Source organism: Bufo gargarizans, chromosome 6 (assembly GCF_014858855.1).
Source record: "Bufo gargarizans isolate SCDJY-AF-19 chromosome 6, ASM1485885v1, whole genome shotgun sequence".
NCBI lineage: Eukaryota > Metazoa > Chordata > Amphibia > Anura > Bufonidae > Bufo > Bufo gargarizans.
The window spans coordinates 256,549,823-256,568,718 of record NC_058085.1 but is presented as its reverse complement, the minus strand read 5'-3'; the positions used below and the strand labels follow the sequence as shown (position 1 = coordinate 256,568,718).

Below are 18,896 nucleotides of genomic sequence, written 5' to 3'. Positions count from 1 at the left end.
AAAGTCTACACACCCCTGTTAAAATGTCAGGTTTCTGTGATGTAAAAAAAATGAGACAAAAATAAATCATACCATAACTTTTTCCACCTTTAATGTGACCTATAAACTGTACAACTCAATTGAAAAACAAACTGAAATCTTTTAGGTAGAGGGAAGAAAAAATATAAAAATACACACCCTTAAACTAATACTTTGTTAAAGCACCTTTTGATTTTATTACAGTACTCAGTTTTCTTGGGTATGAGTCTATCAGCATGGCTCATTTTGACTCTTCTTTGCAAAAACATTCCAAATCTGTCAGATTGTGAGGGCATCTCCTGTGCACAGCCCTCTTCAGATCACCCCACAGATTATCAAGCAGATTCAGGTCTGGGCTCTGGCTGGGCCATTCCAAAACTTTAATCTTCTTCTGGTGAAGCCATTCCTTTGTTGATTTGGATGTATGCTTTGGGTTGTTGTCATGCTGAAAGATGAAGTTCCTCTTCATGTTCAGCTTTCTAGCAGAAGCCTGAAGGTTTTGTGCCAATATTGACTGGTATATGAAACTGTTCATAATTCCCTCTAGCTCAGGCATGTCCAAACTGCGGCCCTCCAGCTGTTGCAAAACTACAACTCCCAGCATGCCTGGGTAGCTTACAGCTATTAGGGCATGCTGGGAGTTGTAGTTTTTCAACAGCTGGAGGGCCGCAGTTTGGACATGCCTGCTCTAGCTTAACTAAGGCCCCAGTTCCAGCTGAAGAAAAACAGCCCCAAAGCATGATTCTGCCACCACCATGCTTCACTGTGGGCATGGCGTTCTTTTAGTGATGTGCAGTGTTGTTTTTGCACCAAACATATCTTTTGGAATTATGGCCAAAAAGTTTAACCTTGGTTTCATCAGACCATAACACCTTTTCCCACATGCTTTTGGGAGACTTCAGATGTGTTTTTGCTAAATGTAGCCTGGCTTGGTTGTTTTTCTTCGTAAGAAAAGGCTTTCGTCTTGCCACTCTACCCCATAGCCCAGATTTATGAAGAATACAGGAGATTGTTGTCACATGTACCACACAGCGAGTACTTGCCAGATATTCCTGCAGCTCCTTTAATGTTGCTGTAGGCCTCTTGGTAGCCTCCCAGACCTGTTTCCTTCTCGTCTTTTCATCAATTTTGGAGGGACGTCCAGTTCTTGGTAATGTCACTGTGGTGCCATATTTTCTCCACTTGATGATGACTGTCTTCACTGTGTTCCATGGTATATCTAATGCCTTGGAAATTCTTTTGTACCCTTCTCCTGACTGATACCTTTTAACAATGAGATCCCTCTGATGCTTTGGAAGCTCTCTGTGGACCATGGCTTTTGCTGTGGGATGCGACTAAGAAAATTTCAGGAAAGACCAACTAGAGCAGCTGAACTTTATTTGGGGTTAATCAGAGGCACTTTAAATGATGGCAGGTGTATGCTGACTCCTATTTAACAGGATGTGGAATGTGATTGCTTAATTCTGAACACAGCTACATCCCCAACCACATTATTTTAGTTTTTTTTTTTCTTACCTCCACATAAAAGATTTCAGTTTGTTTTTTAATTGAGTGGTACAGTTTATATGTCACATTAAAGGTAGAAAAAGTTCCAAAATGATTTATCTTTGTCTAATTTTTTTACAGCACAGAAACCTGACATTTTAACAGGGGTGTGTAGACTTTTTATATCCACGGTATATATGGTACTAGAGCTCTATGAGTACGGACTGTATGAATATATATGGTACTGGAGCTCTAAGAGTATATACAGTACTGGGACTGTATGAATATATGGTACTGGATTTCTATGAGTATATAAAGTACTGGGACTGTATGAATATATATGGTACTGGAGCTCTACGAGTATATACAGTACTGGGACTGTATAAATATGTATGGTACTGGAGCTCTACGAGTATTTAGTGTACCGGGACTGTATAAATATATATGGTACTAGAACTGTATGAGTATATACAGTACTGGGAAAGAATGAATATATATTCTACTGTAACTTTATAAGTATATACTGTACTGGGACCTTATGAATATATATGGTACTGAACTGTATGAGTATATACAGTACTGGGGCTCTATGAATTTATACGGTACTGGAGCTCTACGAGTATATATGGAACTGGAACCAACTGCACACTCAACACACTTAAACAGATCACACTAGGCTTATAAATGATAATAAAACAAATACACATAATAACGATGATATACTGTATGGCGGCAACATGCAGACTATAAAACACCATGCACAATGTCTTAGTATCTCCATTCGAAAACATGCGTCAGAAAAAAACATATTGCTGTATTATTTCTGGAAAGAATAGGATGAAGGAAACCGAACAAGCGGAGTCCTTACAGCAGAGTGGGATCTCACGCACCATTATTTGTGAAGCATTAATTGTACTGTAGGACGTGTGATTTGACCCCTTACAAATGAGGCCTCCATATACCCGCAGGACTTTCTCTGGGGCTTAAGATTCAGCTATGCCGCCATAATCTTAGACTAAATCTAATGTAAACCATATGTGCTGTAAAAAGACGGAAAAAAGAGACTTATTTTATGGAGAGTTTGCTTTTATGAAGCAAACCTGGAGAGATTTTGTTTTCTTTACTCGTCGCTCAGTGAATGGATATTACTATATATTAGTAAGGGACCGATAGCCGCACGCTAATTGCGACATGTCATATCTTCTCCTACCATATATGTCCCCCACAGTCATGTTATACCTGATAGCCACACCATTACTGCTACATGTCAGATCTTCTCCTACTATATATCTACCATTTGCATTATACTGTACCTGATAACCACATGATTACTGCTACATGTCATATCTTCTCCTACCATATATGTCCCCCACAGGCATGTTATACCTGATAGCCACACCATTACTGCTACATGTCAGATCTTCTCCTACCATATATATCCACCATATATGCATATTATATCTGATAGCCACACAATTACTGCTACATATCAGATCTTCTCCTACTATATATCTACCATATGCATGTTCTATCTGATAGCCACAGATTGCTAGATGTCAGACCTTCTCCCTACCATATATCCACCATAAGCATGTTATACCTGATAGCCACATGCTGATTGCTACGTACATGTCAGACCTTCTACTGCCATAAATCCACCATATGCATGTTATACCTGATAGCCACATGATTACTGCTACATGTCATATCTTCTCCTACCATATATATCCTCCATAGGCATGTTATATCTGATCCACATATCCATCCAGATATCTAGTTGTATGCTCTTCTACATGCACTACTTTATATGTTGCCTTCTCCCCTAACATGAAATGAGCGCATCTTACTGATTTGATCATTTTTATAATTCAGAATAGAATTATCTGGGAATGACAGACATGTCATTACCAAGCACCGCCATGTATCAGATATCCAACCTGCGGTGATGCCATGGCTTGCAGGTAGGGAGGGGATGTACTATGGGGTGCCTAGAGAAGAATGTGCTGTTACAGAGCAGCGTTATTCATGTGTCCGGCTGCGCCTCCGCTACACATCATAGCCTCCAATTCCGAACGTCGAGAGAATTTCTCCTGAGAGGATCCCCCACCTACAGACGATGCTGCAGCTGAGGATCAGGTTGTCCTTGCCCAGTAAAACAAGTCAGATGTCGGCTGCGTTGGCTGGGAGATGTTTGGGGAAGCTGGCGCACTATCAATTACCGCACATTGCATTTCTTTAACACACAAGTGGGTTTCACTAGATCAGATCTGCAGCCACCGTGGCTGTTTTGCATTACTGGGAGGTCACAGGTTAAATACAGCAGAAGCAGAGGAATTTTTTCCTTCAGTTTCATTTATTCAATGTGCCTGACTGAGGGCTTTGCCACAACACGGGCGCTCACAGGAACCGTCGGGTTAAGTAACTTGCTGAGACCCGTAAAGTTAGTGTCAGGGGCTGATTTTCAACGGAGACTTCAATTCTCTGGCCGAGGAGATGCATCGCTGGCAACGAGACCACATGAGGACGCAGAGCGCTAAATTTGGGAAAAAGTACGAAGGCTTCATTGTTCGTGAACTAGAAAGGTGAAGACAAAAAGGTCTGACCTAAAATGGTCTAATATCTGGCTTCAATCTGATTACTGCTTCCAAAGGCTATAAATCAGTAGATTTGCACAGTATTTGTCTTCCTTATGTCACATTGATATTCTATTACATAATGTCTTATCGTCCGGTCACATCCGGAGCTGCAGTCACAATTCTGCTTGTTTGCCCTTCGATAGTGGTTCATCTATACTCTGCAAAGTCTTCTAACAAAACAGATTCGTTTTAACTGTTTAATGGACCTCCCAACAATGCAAAAAAAAAAGACAATCAAAATTGTGACTGCAGCTCTGGAGGTAACTGGAGTATAAGCCACAATATCAAACGGTACCACAGCACCTAACTGTAACAACTGTTCTTTGTACTCTCCCATGATGTACTTTGTTCCGGTAAAAGGAAACCAGTGCAATCAAAATGCAGCAAAATGCAGCTCTAGTATGACTAAAGTATGATATGATTTCTAGATCAGTACAAATATGTAATTAGCATTATAAAAAAAAAATATATATATATATATATATATATATATATATATATAATGTATACCCAAGATTATCTGATTAGAGGGAAGCACCCCCACCCCCACTGTGCCCCCACATGTCGCACACTCTATATGTGATCCTTTGGGATTTCCTGTATGAAGCCGAATAGTTTACATATGTTTTAAACTTCTAAATATGCACAAGACCGTCCCCACCCAAAACTTCCAGAGCAGAATTTGCCCTCATCCCCACCCCCACGAAAACCGGAGGAAAAAAATTACAACGTCTTGATTGAATTAAAGCCTCTGTGCGCCTCGGCATGCATAGTAAATGCAGGCGGTGACCCCATCAGGATGGGCCCCCCTCGACCTTCAGTGAGCTACCACCCAGAGACACTCACAACTCTCCAATATCACTGAGAGCGGCACAATCATATAATATACCAGTCACCGCTCTTAATTGTACTGTACTGGATGTAGACAGCCAGTAACCCATAAAGTCCTGGAGTTGCCCTCTTCTGTCAAGTTGTCAAAATGTTCATCATATGTTTTATAGTAATACCTATACCTGGGTGGCGAGCAGAATTTCTATGATTACAGCTCCAGGGGTTAATACCCAGCTTTTCTCGACACCTGTAGGGCAAATCTACCTAACTAGGGTACTTTCACACTAGCGTTATTATTTTCCAATATTGAAATCCGATAAAAGGGGCTCATTACCGGAAAAAAACAACGCATCAGTTTTGTCCTAATGCATTCTGAATGGAAAGCAATCCGTTCAGTCTGCATCAGGATGTCTTCCATTCCCTCCCTTGTATGGTATTTGACTGAACAAAATACTGCAGCATGCTGCGTTACTTTTTCCGGGCAAAATCCTGGAACGATACCGCACTTGCCGGATCCGGCATTCATTTCCATAGAGATGTATTAAGGCCGGATCCGGTACCAAGTGTTCTGGAAAAGGCTGGATCCGTTTTTCCGGCCTGCGCTTGTGACGGGACATAGGAGGAGCTATTTTTGCTTTTGATCTTTAAATACCAGATCCGTTATTTTGGATGATGCCGGATGAGACAGATCCGGTATTTCACCAGATCCGGAAAAAAAAGCTTGCCGTTTGTACACGGCTTGCTGGATCTGCCCGCCAGAATCAAAAAACGCTAGTGTGAAAGTACCCTAAATGATGGCAACAGCAAGGATGCGTCTCTGTATAAAAGGCCTCTTTCACACTACAGTATGTTGAATTCAGTGTTTTGCGTTCCGTTTTTCACGGATCCGTTGTTCCGTTTTTTGCTTCCGTTGTGGTTCCGTTTCCGTTCCGTTGTTCCGTTCTGTTTTTCCGTATGGCATATACAGTATACAGTAATTACATAGAAAAAATTGGGCTGGGCATAACATTTTCAATAGATGGTTCCGCAAAAAACGGAACGGATACGGAAGACATACGGATGCATTTCCGTATGTGTTCCGTTTTTTTTGCGGACCCATTGAATTGAATGGAGCCACGGACTGTGATTTGCGGCCAAATATAGGACATGTTCTATCTTTTCAACGGAAAAACGGAAATACGGAAACGGAATGCATACGGAACACATTCAGTTTTTTTGCGGAACCATCGAAATGAATGGTTCCGTATACGGACCGTATACGGAACGCAAAAAACGGACCGCAAAACAGAAAAAAAAAACGGTAGTGTGAAAGAGGCCTAAGTAAGGGCTCTTTCACACCTGCGTTATAGTCTTCCGGCATAGAGTTCCGTCGTCAGGGCTCTATGCCGGAAGAATACTGATCAGGATTTTCCTAATGCATTCTGAATGGACAGTCCGTCCTTCAGGATGCATCAGGATGTCTTCCGTTCCGGAACGGAACGTTTTTTGGCCGCAGCAAATAGCGCAGCATGCTGCGCTTTTTGCTCCGGCCAAAAATCCGGAACACTTGCCGCAAGGCCGGATCCGGAATGAATGCCCATTGAAAGGCATTGATCCGGATCCGGCCTTAAGCTAAACGTCGTTTCGGCGCATTGCCGGATGCGACGTTTAGCTTTTTCTCAATGGTTACCATGGCTGCCGGGACGCTAAAGTCCTGGCAGCCATGGTAAAGTGTAGCGGGGAGCGGGGAGCAGCATACTTACCATCCGTGCGGCTCCCGGGGCGCTCCAGAGTGACGTCAGGGCGCCCCAACCGCATGGATCACGTGATCGCATGGACACGTCATCCATGCGCATGGGGCGCTCTGACGTCATTCTGGAGCGCCCCGGGAGCCGCACAGATGGTAAGTATGCTGCTCCCCCGCTCCCCACTACTATTATGGCAACCAGGACTTTAATAGCGTCCTGGGTGCCATAGTAACACTGAAAGCATTTTGAAGACGGATCCGTCTTCAAATGCTTTCAGTACACTTGCGTTTTTCCGGATCCGGCGTGTAATTCCGGCAAGTGGAGTACACGCCGGATCCGGACAACGCAAGTGTGAAAGAGGCCTAAGCATATTTGCCTTCTACTGTAGGCTCTAGGAGAGATCTATGCAATGTTGTGTGAGAGGAAGCACAAATCTCTCTTTTCCTGATAGTTTGCTACAATGTATCAGTGCAGGAGAGATCAGTCTTGGAGTCCAGGATTGTCTAGACTGGATACAATAGTAACAAATTCTTAACTGCAAGAAATATTAGGTCAGTAGTCAAGATAAGTTTGCAGTCTCTAAATTTAAGCAAGAATGTTCCCATTAACTGACAGCAAGCAGAGATTTTGGAAACGGTGAACAGATCAAACAGAAAGGGGCGTTTCATAGTCTAGTCATATTAAGGGGTTACAGAAACTGAAGTCTTCAGCCGATATGGGCTGGTAAAGGTTTAACGCTGGGTTCACACCTGAGCGTTTTACAGCGCGTTCCCACGCGCTGTAAAACGCACAACAGGCAAGAACCAATGATTCCCTATGGGAATGGTTCTCACCTGGGCGTTTTACAGCGCGTACGATCGCGCTGTAAAACGCCCGACGCTCAAACAAGTGCTTGAGCTTTTTTTTGGGCGTTTGTCGCGCGTTCCCGCACATAGAAATTCGGGAACGCGCGACAATGTGTGAACGCCAATCTCTGTATGCGCGATTGTAAACGCCCGTACAATCGCGCATACAGAGCGCTCGTTTCCGAACGCTCAGGTCTGAACCCAGCGTAAGGCTACTTTCACACTTGCGGCAGTGTGATCCGGCGGGCAGTTCCGTCGTCGGAACTGGCCGCCGGATCCGCCGATCTGCTGCTGCCTGAAAGCATTTGTGAGACGGATCCGGATCCGTCTCACAAATGCATTGCAAGGACGGATCCGTCTCTCCGCTTGTCATGCGGACCGACGGATCCGTCTTGTACATTTTTTGCATTTTTACCGATCTGCGCATGCGCATGCCGGAACGACAGATCCGGCATTCCGGTATTCTGAATGCCGGATCCGGCGCTAATACATTCCTATGGGAAAAAATGCCGGATCCGGCGTTCAGGCATGTCTTCAGTTTTTTTCGCCGGAGAAAAAACCGTAGCATGCTACGGTTTTCTCTTTTGCCTGATCAGTCAAAACGACTGAACTGAAGACATCCTGATGCAAACTGAACGGATTACTCTCCATTCAGAATGCATGGGGATATGCCTGATCAGTTCTTTTCCGGTATAGAGCCCCTGTGACGGAACTCTATGCCGGAAAAGAAAAACGCTAGTGTGAAAGTACCCTCAGCTATAATTTCTGTCAGTTTTCTGGCGTAAATTGTGATAGATGTGTTAGGCTGAGGAGACGGCTTTCCTCCTCTAAGCTCTTTAAAAAAAATGGAGTGAGCAGTGGAAAATTTCAAAAAGATGCAAATTTTTACAGCAAAATGCCACTTTCCGTGGCCAGCCCTTCCCTTGCTAGTGTGATTCACAGGGCCAGGCAGCTAAGGGAGGGGCCGGCCCCAGAAAGGAGTGGAGCTTGGGTGCAGCAAGAGCAATGATGACTCCCTCACTGCACCAAAGGCCTAATTTGCATATTAAGATAAAGTATCATAACTTGGGATTGGATCCTCAGTTCAACAGCTATGTGTCTATACAAAAAGTTTGATAGGTGACAGATTCCCTTTAACATACAGTTATCTCAGGCGACCGCCGCTACTATATGCAGACTAAAACAATTGCCCTCTGGACGTTGCCAGCTGCTGAAGAGTTAACTTCAAGGAGAAAACTATTAGTGATCATTCAGGGTAAATCAACATTCTCTAACAGTCAGCATCCACCACACGGCCCAGGGGCACAGCTTTCCAAATGGCCCCAAATTACTCTGTCAACTGAAAGCAGGAGCTTGAAAGTTCAGAGCCAAAGGCAGTGCACATTCCCGGCCTGATTACTATCTGAAAAGGTAGGAATATTAGGAATTGCTGTTATCCTCTGTGCTGCTAGTACTCTAAAGCCGGGAATGTATTTACTTGCAAAAATCAATTCGATCTATTGTGGGAGATTTGTTATACCTCCTATGCCAGAACAGTGAGGCCGGACAAGGATGGGAGTTAAGGGGAGGCCGACATGATAGGTTTTGGTAGGAAGGGCCAGGCTGGAGGGAGTTAATAGCTGTTAGGTGGGGAGGGGTTAGGAAAAGGGGGTGGATTTTAGGGTTAAAAATGTTAAAAAGGTAAGGGGCTGCGTAGGTGAGAGGAACTCCCGCCCTTCCTCCCTAGGGTTTGGTAATATATATAAAAGAAAAAAACATTTTGTTGAGGGGTTAAAAAGATTGGTAGGGATACTTAAACATCAACATTGGTTGTATCGGGTGGTGGTTCCATGATTCTGGGCAGGGTTGAGATTTTGTCATGTTGAGTGGCGGTGGGAGAGCCTAGAAGCTGGTGGTATAGGACGGTATTGGAAAATGGGAGGGCCTCAATGGTGGGGCTGGACTCTCATAGTTGAGGCACTTGTTTGGTTCAGAGAGGCGTCCATCAGTTGGTGTCTCCGAGCTGGTGTTTTACGGCTGGAGGCAAGATGGAAGTGCCATGTTGGGTTTTTATGGATGTCAAATTTTGGGGCTTCTACGATCTCCCTCGTCAAGGTTAATGTTATTTTATTTATATTATGTATTTATTTTATTAATAAAATGACTGCTGTGGCCGATTTAATCCAAACAGTGGCTGTGTGTGTTTATTTGGAAGGCTGGGGGTTGGGAAAAAATCTAGGAGGTTTAAGGGAGAGGCCCGGAGTAAATGACCAATAACCAAAATGATAAATCTGTGCTTTGGTTGTCACTGCACTGACTAGATATTACACCAGAGGTCAGCAACCTTCGGCACTCCAGCTGTTGTGAAACTACAATTCCCAGCATGCTCCATTCATTTCTATAAGAGTTTTTAGAATAGCAGAGCCAGTATGCACAGCTGGCGTGCCGGAGGTTGCCTACCCCCTGTATTACACTGTCATGAATGGGATTTAAGTAAAAATATATTATATATTAAGATCAGCGCTTTAGATGCCAGTCTTAATAAGTCCCCATAGCTGGTGAAGGATCCACGAAGAGGCGTCAGCTTCTTCATAACTTAGGCATATCCACCGCCGACCAAACCAGACGTAGAAAATGGTAAATGAGATGGGCCTGCCGGCCTGCCCCATTCCCTGCCCGCACCACGCCCACTTTTTTAGACCTGGCGTGAGTGGGGAGAAGTTGCAGAAGGATCTTTGCACCCAAATCTGTGCCAGAAATACATGTGCAATGCCCCAGATGATCACAATTTCCTCACATTTTTATTGCGGTTTTTCACCATGGATTTCTATAGAAACAAACTGACATAATCCAGTGCTTAAACACAGCACAATTATGTTTTCCCATAGAACATTTCATATAGTGTTTTCTACATGGCAACATATGTCGCAGAAAAGTTGTGTAACTTTTAGACCTGTGATCTGGCTGTAGAAACTCAGCCAAACTGCAGGCGACTTGTATTGTAGTTTATGACGGCAAAGTTGCGTGCAGCTTGCAACCAAAACTCCAGCGGTGTTTTTGGGCAACATAGGTTGCCATTTAGCCCCAGCCTAAAGGAAGATTTTATGTAATTCTCTATGGCCATCTGGTAGTTCGGCACCTGTCAAATTCTGATAATCCTAGACTATTGGAATCTTGCTATATTTATATGTGTTAATCTATGTGTACGGGTAAGATGATATATGAAATGTTTTGCTATATCCCGCACAGTGGCTGCACTCACATATGCATGTACGTATGTATTGCACTCCGGCCTGTAAATCGATGGCATGTGAAACGTTCTTATAAGAGGCCAGTGAACTGCAGGGGGGTGTTTTCTTTCAAAATAGTTTTTGTCTCCTCTTAAAAACTTCAGTCTCCATCAGGGGTTAAGAGTCAAACGCTGAGAACCCCCATGGGATTTGGGTAAATATATAAATATGTCAGGGGCTTTCAGCTGTCGATGGCTGTCACTCCAGACGGGGCTCATCCCTGCAAGGCGGAAAAGGAAAATGAGGCCACATTTATTGTAAAGCCTGATTTATGGAAGAAAAAAAAAATTAAAAGAAGAGAAAATAATTATTCCTTTTCTTGTCGCCGGAGGGAAAATGCTTCTTCTGGTAGCAAAGGGTGAAGCCTCGCAGCATTATAGCGTGGGAAACACATGGCTTTTTTTTTTGTTTCCCTGCAACTCCTTCAAGGTATAACCTCACCTACAACCTGCTTCAAGGGACACATCACCTAAAAATAAACATGACCTGTACACCCTTCAGGCCCCGAGCTACAAGGAATCTCTCTGGAATGGACACAGGGCAGATGATATATAGGTAAATAGATGTGCACGGAGCCGTTCATTTATATGCTAAAGAATTTGGGCGATACTATACCTCCTTATGGAGAGCGCCTAAACAGAATGAGGAGTCTAATAGGCCATGCACGCTCCTCTAAAATTATGGGAAAAGGGATGCAAATGAGCTCCTAGCAAACCCTGTCCGTAATGCCACCAGATGTAAGGTAGCTATCCTATAAGTCAATGTTTGACCTTTTAAACAGGCCTTGAGACATGACTTGGATTATAATTAAGCCAGCATCTCATCTGCAGACAGCTGTTTCGCTAAAGAATGTCATATAGATTTTGGAATTGGAGAACATAGATTCTGCTCCCCTGTTTTTCTGTATGACGTCTGTGCTGCTAATTATCCCTTTTGTTTAAGTTTGCTCAGTCTGTCAATAATGCAAAAAAAAAAATTGCAGGCGGTAGGTCACCCGGCCACCAAGTGCAGCTCTCGGCCTGATTGCCCAGCAGATCGGGAGCTCCTGTGTGCAGCCACAAATATCGGACATTTCTCAGGCAGAACAAAGTGTTTCTTGGGAAGGACTGGCTGGCAGAGACTGTGGGTTTCGGATAGGACAAGTTGCAGGTTTTAGACTTAACGTCATGTTGGAGGATTCTGAGCATTCCATCAAGACAGCTGAACACATTGCTGAAAACAACAAGCGAGCAATTAACCCATCCACCGTGGCCAAACGCTGCGGACTCTCATCTCTACTAGCATAAACCGGGAGGCCATGCAGAAGAATTAACTGCTCACAACCGATCACCTCTATCAAATCGAGTGTGTGGCACCAGTATGTTTAGGGTATGCTCACACACAGCGGATAGGCAGCATATTTGCAGCAGCAGATTTGTGCGCAGAAGAACGGCAGTGTTTTACAGCGCCAGCAAAGTTTATGAAATTTCGAGAAATCTCATCTCCATGATACAATACAAATCTGCAGCCTAAACTGAGCTGAATTCAAGATTTTAAATCTGCAGCATGTTCATTTATACTGCAGATATCCATCGTGGATTTCACCCTTTGCAATGCATGGAGTGAAATCTGCCGGAAATCTGCACCAAAATCCAGAACAAACCCACAGTGGAATTTCAAGTGCAGAAAAAATCCTCTATGTGTGGGCCTTACATGAAGAACATTACTCTTCACTTGCTCCCAAATTACAGTATGAGATAAAGCAGAATCCTGTTTAGGGTGCCTCCACATGTGGTGGAAAAAGCCACCAGAAAAACGCAGGTGCGGGTTTTTACAAAGGTGCGGATATTTACGTGTTGCAGATTTTGTTGTAGATTTCTCTGCGAATTACATCCCCCATTAAAGTACATGGAGATATTTTGCTTTCAAAAATTATTTGTACGGCAGAATATTGTTCTGTACTGGATCACAGGGCAGAGATTTGCACTACACGGGGGAAGTCGTTATGCTGCACATTTTCTGGCATATTTTTTTCCGCCATGTGTCAAGGCACCCAAAATTCTAATGTTCCTTAGAGAATTCTATACATTACGGCTGGCAGGGCACATACCGTGCATCTGATACGTGTATGGTGCCTGTCCTGGGGGTGGGGTGCTGAAACTGGAGCTATAGCTGAGGAACCCGCTCTGTCCAGGAGAATGGCTTAAACTGTCTTCTGTTTTGATATCTAGAAAAGAAAGGACAGAAATAAACACAGTATAACGGTCTTATGTAAAACAGTATGGACGTAAATACAGGATCACAGGGCAATGAGCAACCTATGTGACCTGACTGGAGAATATTGCGGGGAGATGTTCCCAAATATCCCAGTTCTAAGCCACAAGGAAATGGAGGTCAGTGACACCTTCATCTATGGATGAGATTACAGTAAATAAATATGGACAGAGAAGAACAGAAGAATTATATTACAATTTTCTTTAATGTACATATTCTTCTGGATTTGGGGTGAACCAACCCAGAGGGAGGAAAAGCAACCCTCTCCAAAAACCTTTTCCAGGATTATGACCTTTTGTTTTTAATAAGCCCCCATAACGTGTGGTACCTAATGAAAAAATCCTACCTGCTCCCTGCCGCTCTGTTTCAGTGTCTTGGATCAGTTTGGCAATCTTGGGGTCCCCAGACTGTTTACTTCCAGGTGTGGACACATGTACCACCGCAGCCAATGACTGGCCTCAGCAGTGATGTGTCCCAAGCAGTAAATGATCCAGCACTGATGCTTGAGGACATGTTACTGCTGAGGCCAATCATTGGCTGCAGCAGTGTACACACTGAATGATTGCTGAATGACCCTGAGCAGCTGGAAGCTGGGGAGTAGGATTCTTTCATTAGGTGCCATTCGCTATGGAGTCTTATTAAAAAAAAGGGCTGCAATCCTGAAAAAAAAAAATCTTTAACAAAACTTCTTTGATAAAATGAAAGAGGAATATCTGTGTTCAAATGGATAAAAATACTATCTTTCTAACATGAAGTACTGAAGATAAATGGAGGGCGCCACTCTGCCATTTTGTAATGCAGAGGTCCCTATTTCTTCTGTCATTCTGAAATTCTATTCATGGACCAGGAGGATCAGGATAAACAGATTTTTGGTCCCCAGTAAAAAAAAAAAATGGAGTGCTGCCATGTATAACAAAGAAAATTCCTAAAAATCAGAGGATGTGTATTGAGTTGGATATCGAGTGATTTGAGCATCCTTTAGAAATGGCTAAGGGTACTTTCACACTAGCGTTTAAGTTTTCCGGTACTGAGTTCTGTCATAGGAGCTGAATACAGGGAAAAAATGCTTTCGTTTTGTCCCCATTCATTGTCAATGGGGACAAAACTGAACTGAACAGAGCGGAATTCTCCAAAATGCATTCTGTTCCATTTAGTTGCCTTCCCAGACCGGAGAGCAAACCGCAACATGTTGTAGTTTGCTTTCTGTCCCTGGATGCGGATGCAAGACGGATCCGTCATTAACCCAATGTAAGTCAATGGGGACGATTCAGTTTTCTCTGCCACAATAGAAAACGGATCTGTCCTCTATTGACTTTCAATGGAGTTAATGACGGATCCGTCTTGACAATGTTAAAGATATGTTAAAGATAATACAACCGGATAACGGATGCAGATGGTGGTATATCAGTAACGGAAGCGGATCCAGCAAAAACACTAGTGTGAAAGTGATACAGCGAACCTCTGCTCGAGTAGGTGCTCTTTATATTTACAAGGGTTGCCCAGGTCTGGTACCTATTCTGACGCTTTTAGGCTTTGTTCACATCTCCGTTAGAACAATGAGGTCCGGCAGTGAACCGGTTGATTTCCAGCATAATTATAGTGTTTCTGCCGGACAAAAACCGTTGCAGGCAACATTTTTTTGTCCGGCTAGCATTTGCGCCGGATCAGGCAACTGGATCTCAAAAACGGAAATGTGAATGCGTCTCGTCCCTGCTTCCTGGTCCCACTCAATGCACAGGAAATGACTACTCAGCCACAGCGATTGGACGGGCATTTCTGTGTGTGGAGTGGGACCAGGAAGCAAAGACCAGAGAGGACCGAGTAAGCCGTGGAACGGGGGTTGACAGGGGATCGATGAGATAAGTTTCCCTTTTTTATTTTGCTAAACCATTAAAAAATGAATCTTTTCAGACAGTTTACTGAGCCCTACAAGAAACTGTTCATGTAGGAAGATAACCCCAAGCAGCAAACATCTCCCCCCGCCATGCCATGTTGTGTCTAGGAAAATGAGCTGAATTTATGGTGTTCTGTATGAACAGAAACACCTCATTGTAGTGGATTAGCAGCCAGGTGGGAGCCTTTCACTCGCCCTGCATGAGCGGTGACCCTAATAGGTAATCTGCACGATTTATAAGCAACATATGGAGCCGTCATGTGTCCTACCCTTAAGACACAATCCAGTAGCAAATGGTTCTACTTTCACCTGCTCTATGAGAAACAACTGCTTGGTATTTTCCCTGGAAACTTTCCAGTTCTCGAACTATAGAACAACTCTGGAAAAAGCCCTAAACTTATCATCAGAATTAAAGGGACGGTCTGCGACCCGCATCTCCATGCTGTGCTCGGCTTCATTAGGATTCACTATTTCCTGCCTCACCAAGACAACAGGTCACACGATAAGAAGGCCCAGGTCACCCCTTCTGTACTATATACATATATATTACATATATACATACACACGTCTACCACGCTTAGTATCTCCCCCCAACATTTCCTGCTGGACCCCAAAGTCCTCTGTTACATAAATTACCACCACATCTGCTAGTAATTCACTTCACGTCTCCACAACAAGCCACAAACAGGAAAAATGCTGCAAAAACGGACAGCGAGGAATCAATCGACACAGGTGGCCTTCAGTCAGAGCCTTACACGGAGTTCTTCACTCATGGAGTAAAAAGTCACTCTGTAACTATTTCCAAACTATTTCCAAGCTGTATGCAGACTGTAGTGTAAAGCATGGAGGTGTTCATAAAGTTTTACGGTGCAGCAGATCAATTCCATTCATCTGAATGGGACTGTTTTGGCGGCAAGTACATGGATTTCTGCAAGCCTCATTCACATGCATTCAAATTAATGGAACTGGTTTTCATTCTCAGGCTGCGTGTGAAAGCACCCTTATGTCGTCTATGAGGAAAGCACAATCACAGGGCAGACTAGAGACATATGTACAGATCCTACTAGGGCTACTTTCACAGTCACATTTTGGCTTTCCGTTATGTGAGATCCGTTCAGGGCTCTCACAGGCGGTCCAAAACGGATCAGTTTTGCCCTAATGCATTCTGAATGGAAAAAGATCCGCTCCGAATGCATCAGTTTGCCTCTGATCAGTCTCCATTCCGATCTGGAGGCGGACACCAAAACGCAATGTAACTGATCGGATCCGTCCTGGCACACAATGTAAGTCAATACACAAAACTGATCCGTCTCCCATTGACTTTCAATTGAGTTCATCCGGATCCGACAATACAAACTGATCCGTTCATGATGGATGCATGCGGTTGTATTATTGTAACAAATCTGTTTTTGTGAGTGTGAAAGTAGCCTTCGTACACCTTCGGAGGCAATTTTTTTTATGATTCCATTTTTACTCATTTTGGGCTAAAAATCTTTTTTTTCATCTAGTCATTATTAAAAATATTGAGCCGTTCTGTCACAAAGAGCTGTTTTTCTAGCTGTGTGAATGGTCATTTTTTACTTTCACTTTGCACCAGTCATATAATGAACCTTATCTCTAATTTACTAAGAGGTCATAAACACCTATTTAAGCTACATTCTTATCAGTAAGATAAGTATTGAACTTTGACGAGTGTTTATAAGGTCTGAGAGCAGAGATAAGGAGCCCGTCAGCTAGCTGTCTGACAGAGCGGAGAGAAAATTCTGATCCTGCTAGTAGAGCATCTCAGCTCTGTACAGAGAAAAGGACTCCATATTTTTAATAAAGACCAATTGAAAAAAATATAACGCACTAATAAAATAAATTTCCCCCAACGGTGTACATAACCTTTAAGCTGTGGCTATATAGTTAGAGTCGGGGGACTCCACTGTAGGGGGTGGTAGCTTTCATCCACATGCACCAGTTTCTGCCCCTCAACCCTCTAGTGCAGACTGACACGTAATAGATGTGTGTGAGATTTAACGTCTCCTGATTTCCACAGCCTCAGGAATGAGGCCTTGTCAGTTCAGCCAGGAATTGAAGCAGTGCTCTGCTTGGCAAGCATTTCCAGTCAGATACCAAACATTGTTGCTGGTCAGTGAAATCTTGGACTTCATTCCCTGACCCGTTTCTTTAACCACATCGTAGCTAGGAGTTTGAGCAGAGGCAGGAAGCCATTTGTGGTGTGTCAGAGGAATACAGTGAATGGTTTCACATTGATAGCAAGTATTCTCCTGCTACTAAACAACAAACCGCTGACTCTTCTGATGAACCGGCTCCATCCACAGCAAGGGTCAGATTTGACAGTGAGCACTGTAATGGGTATGGTCTGAATGCGGTGCACCGGGTGCACACGGCAGACAACAGGCACCCGTTTCGGCCAATAGCTGCATGAAAAATCTGTGGCAGTGCGGCCAAACCACCTGGGCCTACTCTAAAGGATTACATATATCTTATTACAGTATTACATAATATAATTAGATAACAGGGAGGCATCAATGATGGCAGAATTTATGACTTACTGTAGGATGGGATGCCATAAGCCTGTCCGGGGGGAGGGTACGTGGAGTATGCCGCTGCTTGTTGAATTCCTGCACTGTACTGGGTCTGTCCATAGGCGGCCATCGCTGGGATGGATGGTGGGGAGACTATATGGGGATAATGCCTGCAATAGAAAAAAATCTGACATTATGCAATATATCATCTGAAGCTATACTTTATTCATATCTTTATTCCTTGTCATTTATTGGGGGTTGGCCACCCAAAAAAACATTCTACAGTTTTCAAACTAGCACCTGGATCTGAATACTTTTGTAATTGCATGAAATTGCAAATTTTGCATAGCCACTAAATTATTCAATAAAATGCATCTGTATAGCGCCGCCTGCTGTTTGTTTTCTTATTTCTTTGTCCTGCTCACTGAGAAGGCCGCACATGCTCAGTTTCATCCTTCAACTGCCTCCTGATCTGTGATAGGGAGAGCTGAGACACGCCTCCTGATCTGTGATAGGGAGAGCTGAGACACGCCCCCCTAGCTGCAGCAGAAAAGACACTCCCTTTGAGCTGTCAGCTGGATATAAATCTAGCCGAGCAATGAATGGGGAGATCTCTGGATCCATGTGAGGTACAGGACTGGTTCTACCTTTGTTAGAGATTGTCATGTATTATATGATATCTGTATTTAATATTTTACATTAGTCATGGGATAACCCCTTTAAAGAGACTACTACAGACATGGTCTCAGATTTGCTAATCCTGAATATGGCGCAAGATTAGACAGGCTATCTAGACCTGCACCAGGTTTATCAAGTGGGCTTAGGCTGGATAATAAATCTGGGGCAGGAATAGACACTTTTTTCTGACTGTATAGCAGCTATTGAATGGTTTACTTGAGACAGATTTTTATGCCAGAATTGTTGCGCAATTTTGGTGCAAAATGGCACATCTTAGACCCCGCCCCTTTCCCATGAAGCAACATCGACTTTCTGCTAAGTCCCACCCTCTGTCAAGCGTATTGGAAAAAAAGTGTAGAAACCCTACATGCAATACATTGTGCCACTTTTTAGACAGATTTTTGGCGTACGCACAATATTAAATCTGGGCCATGCTGCCTGTGGATCAAAGGACTACAGTCGCATGAAACTGAAAGGGGTCTGCAAAAAGCATGAATCATCTATCCATAATTCTAGAATCAGTTTCTACTGGGAGTGAAAGAAATCAAATTGAAACTAACACAGACATTCTGCACTGACAGTCGCCAATTCAAAACATTTAGGCCCCTTTCACACGGGCGAGTATTCCGTGCGGATGCAATGCGTGAGTTGAACACATTGCACCCACACTGAATACCGACCCATTCATTTCTATGGGGCTGTTCACACGAGCAGTGATTTTCACGC

General features: G+C 43.5%; 1 protein-coding gene across 5 annotated transcripts in view; it reads right to left on the bottom strand.

The window, feature by feature from the left end:
• The window catches only part of EYA2 (EYA transcriptional coactivator and phosphatase 2), a 118,348-nt gene that overhangs the window by 33,304 nt on the left and 66,148 nt on the right, over positions 1–18,896 (bottom strand). For all 5 annotated transcript variants that reach the window (XM_044296880.1, XM_044296885.1, XM_044296881.1 and 2 more), the window contains 2 exons: positions 17,520–17,662; positions 12,901–13,017 (listed from right to left, as the gene is read on the bottom strand). In XM_044296880.1, the coding sequence (XP_044152815.1) occupies positions 12,901–13,017; positions 17,520–17,662 (260 nt within the window). The remainder of the gene's footprint in view (positions 1–12,900; positions 13,018–17,519; positions 17,663–18,896) is intronic.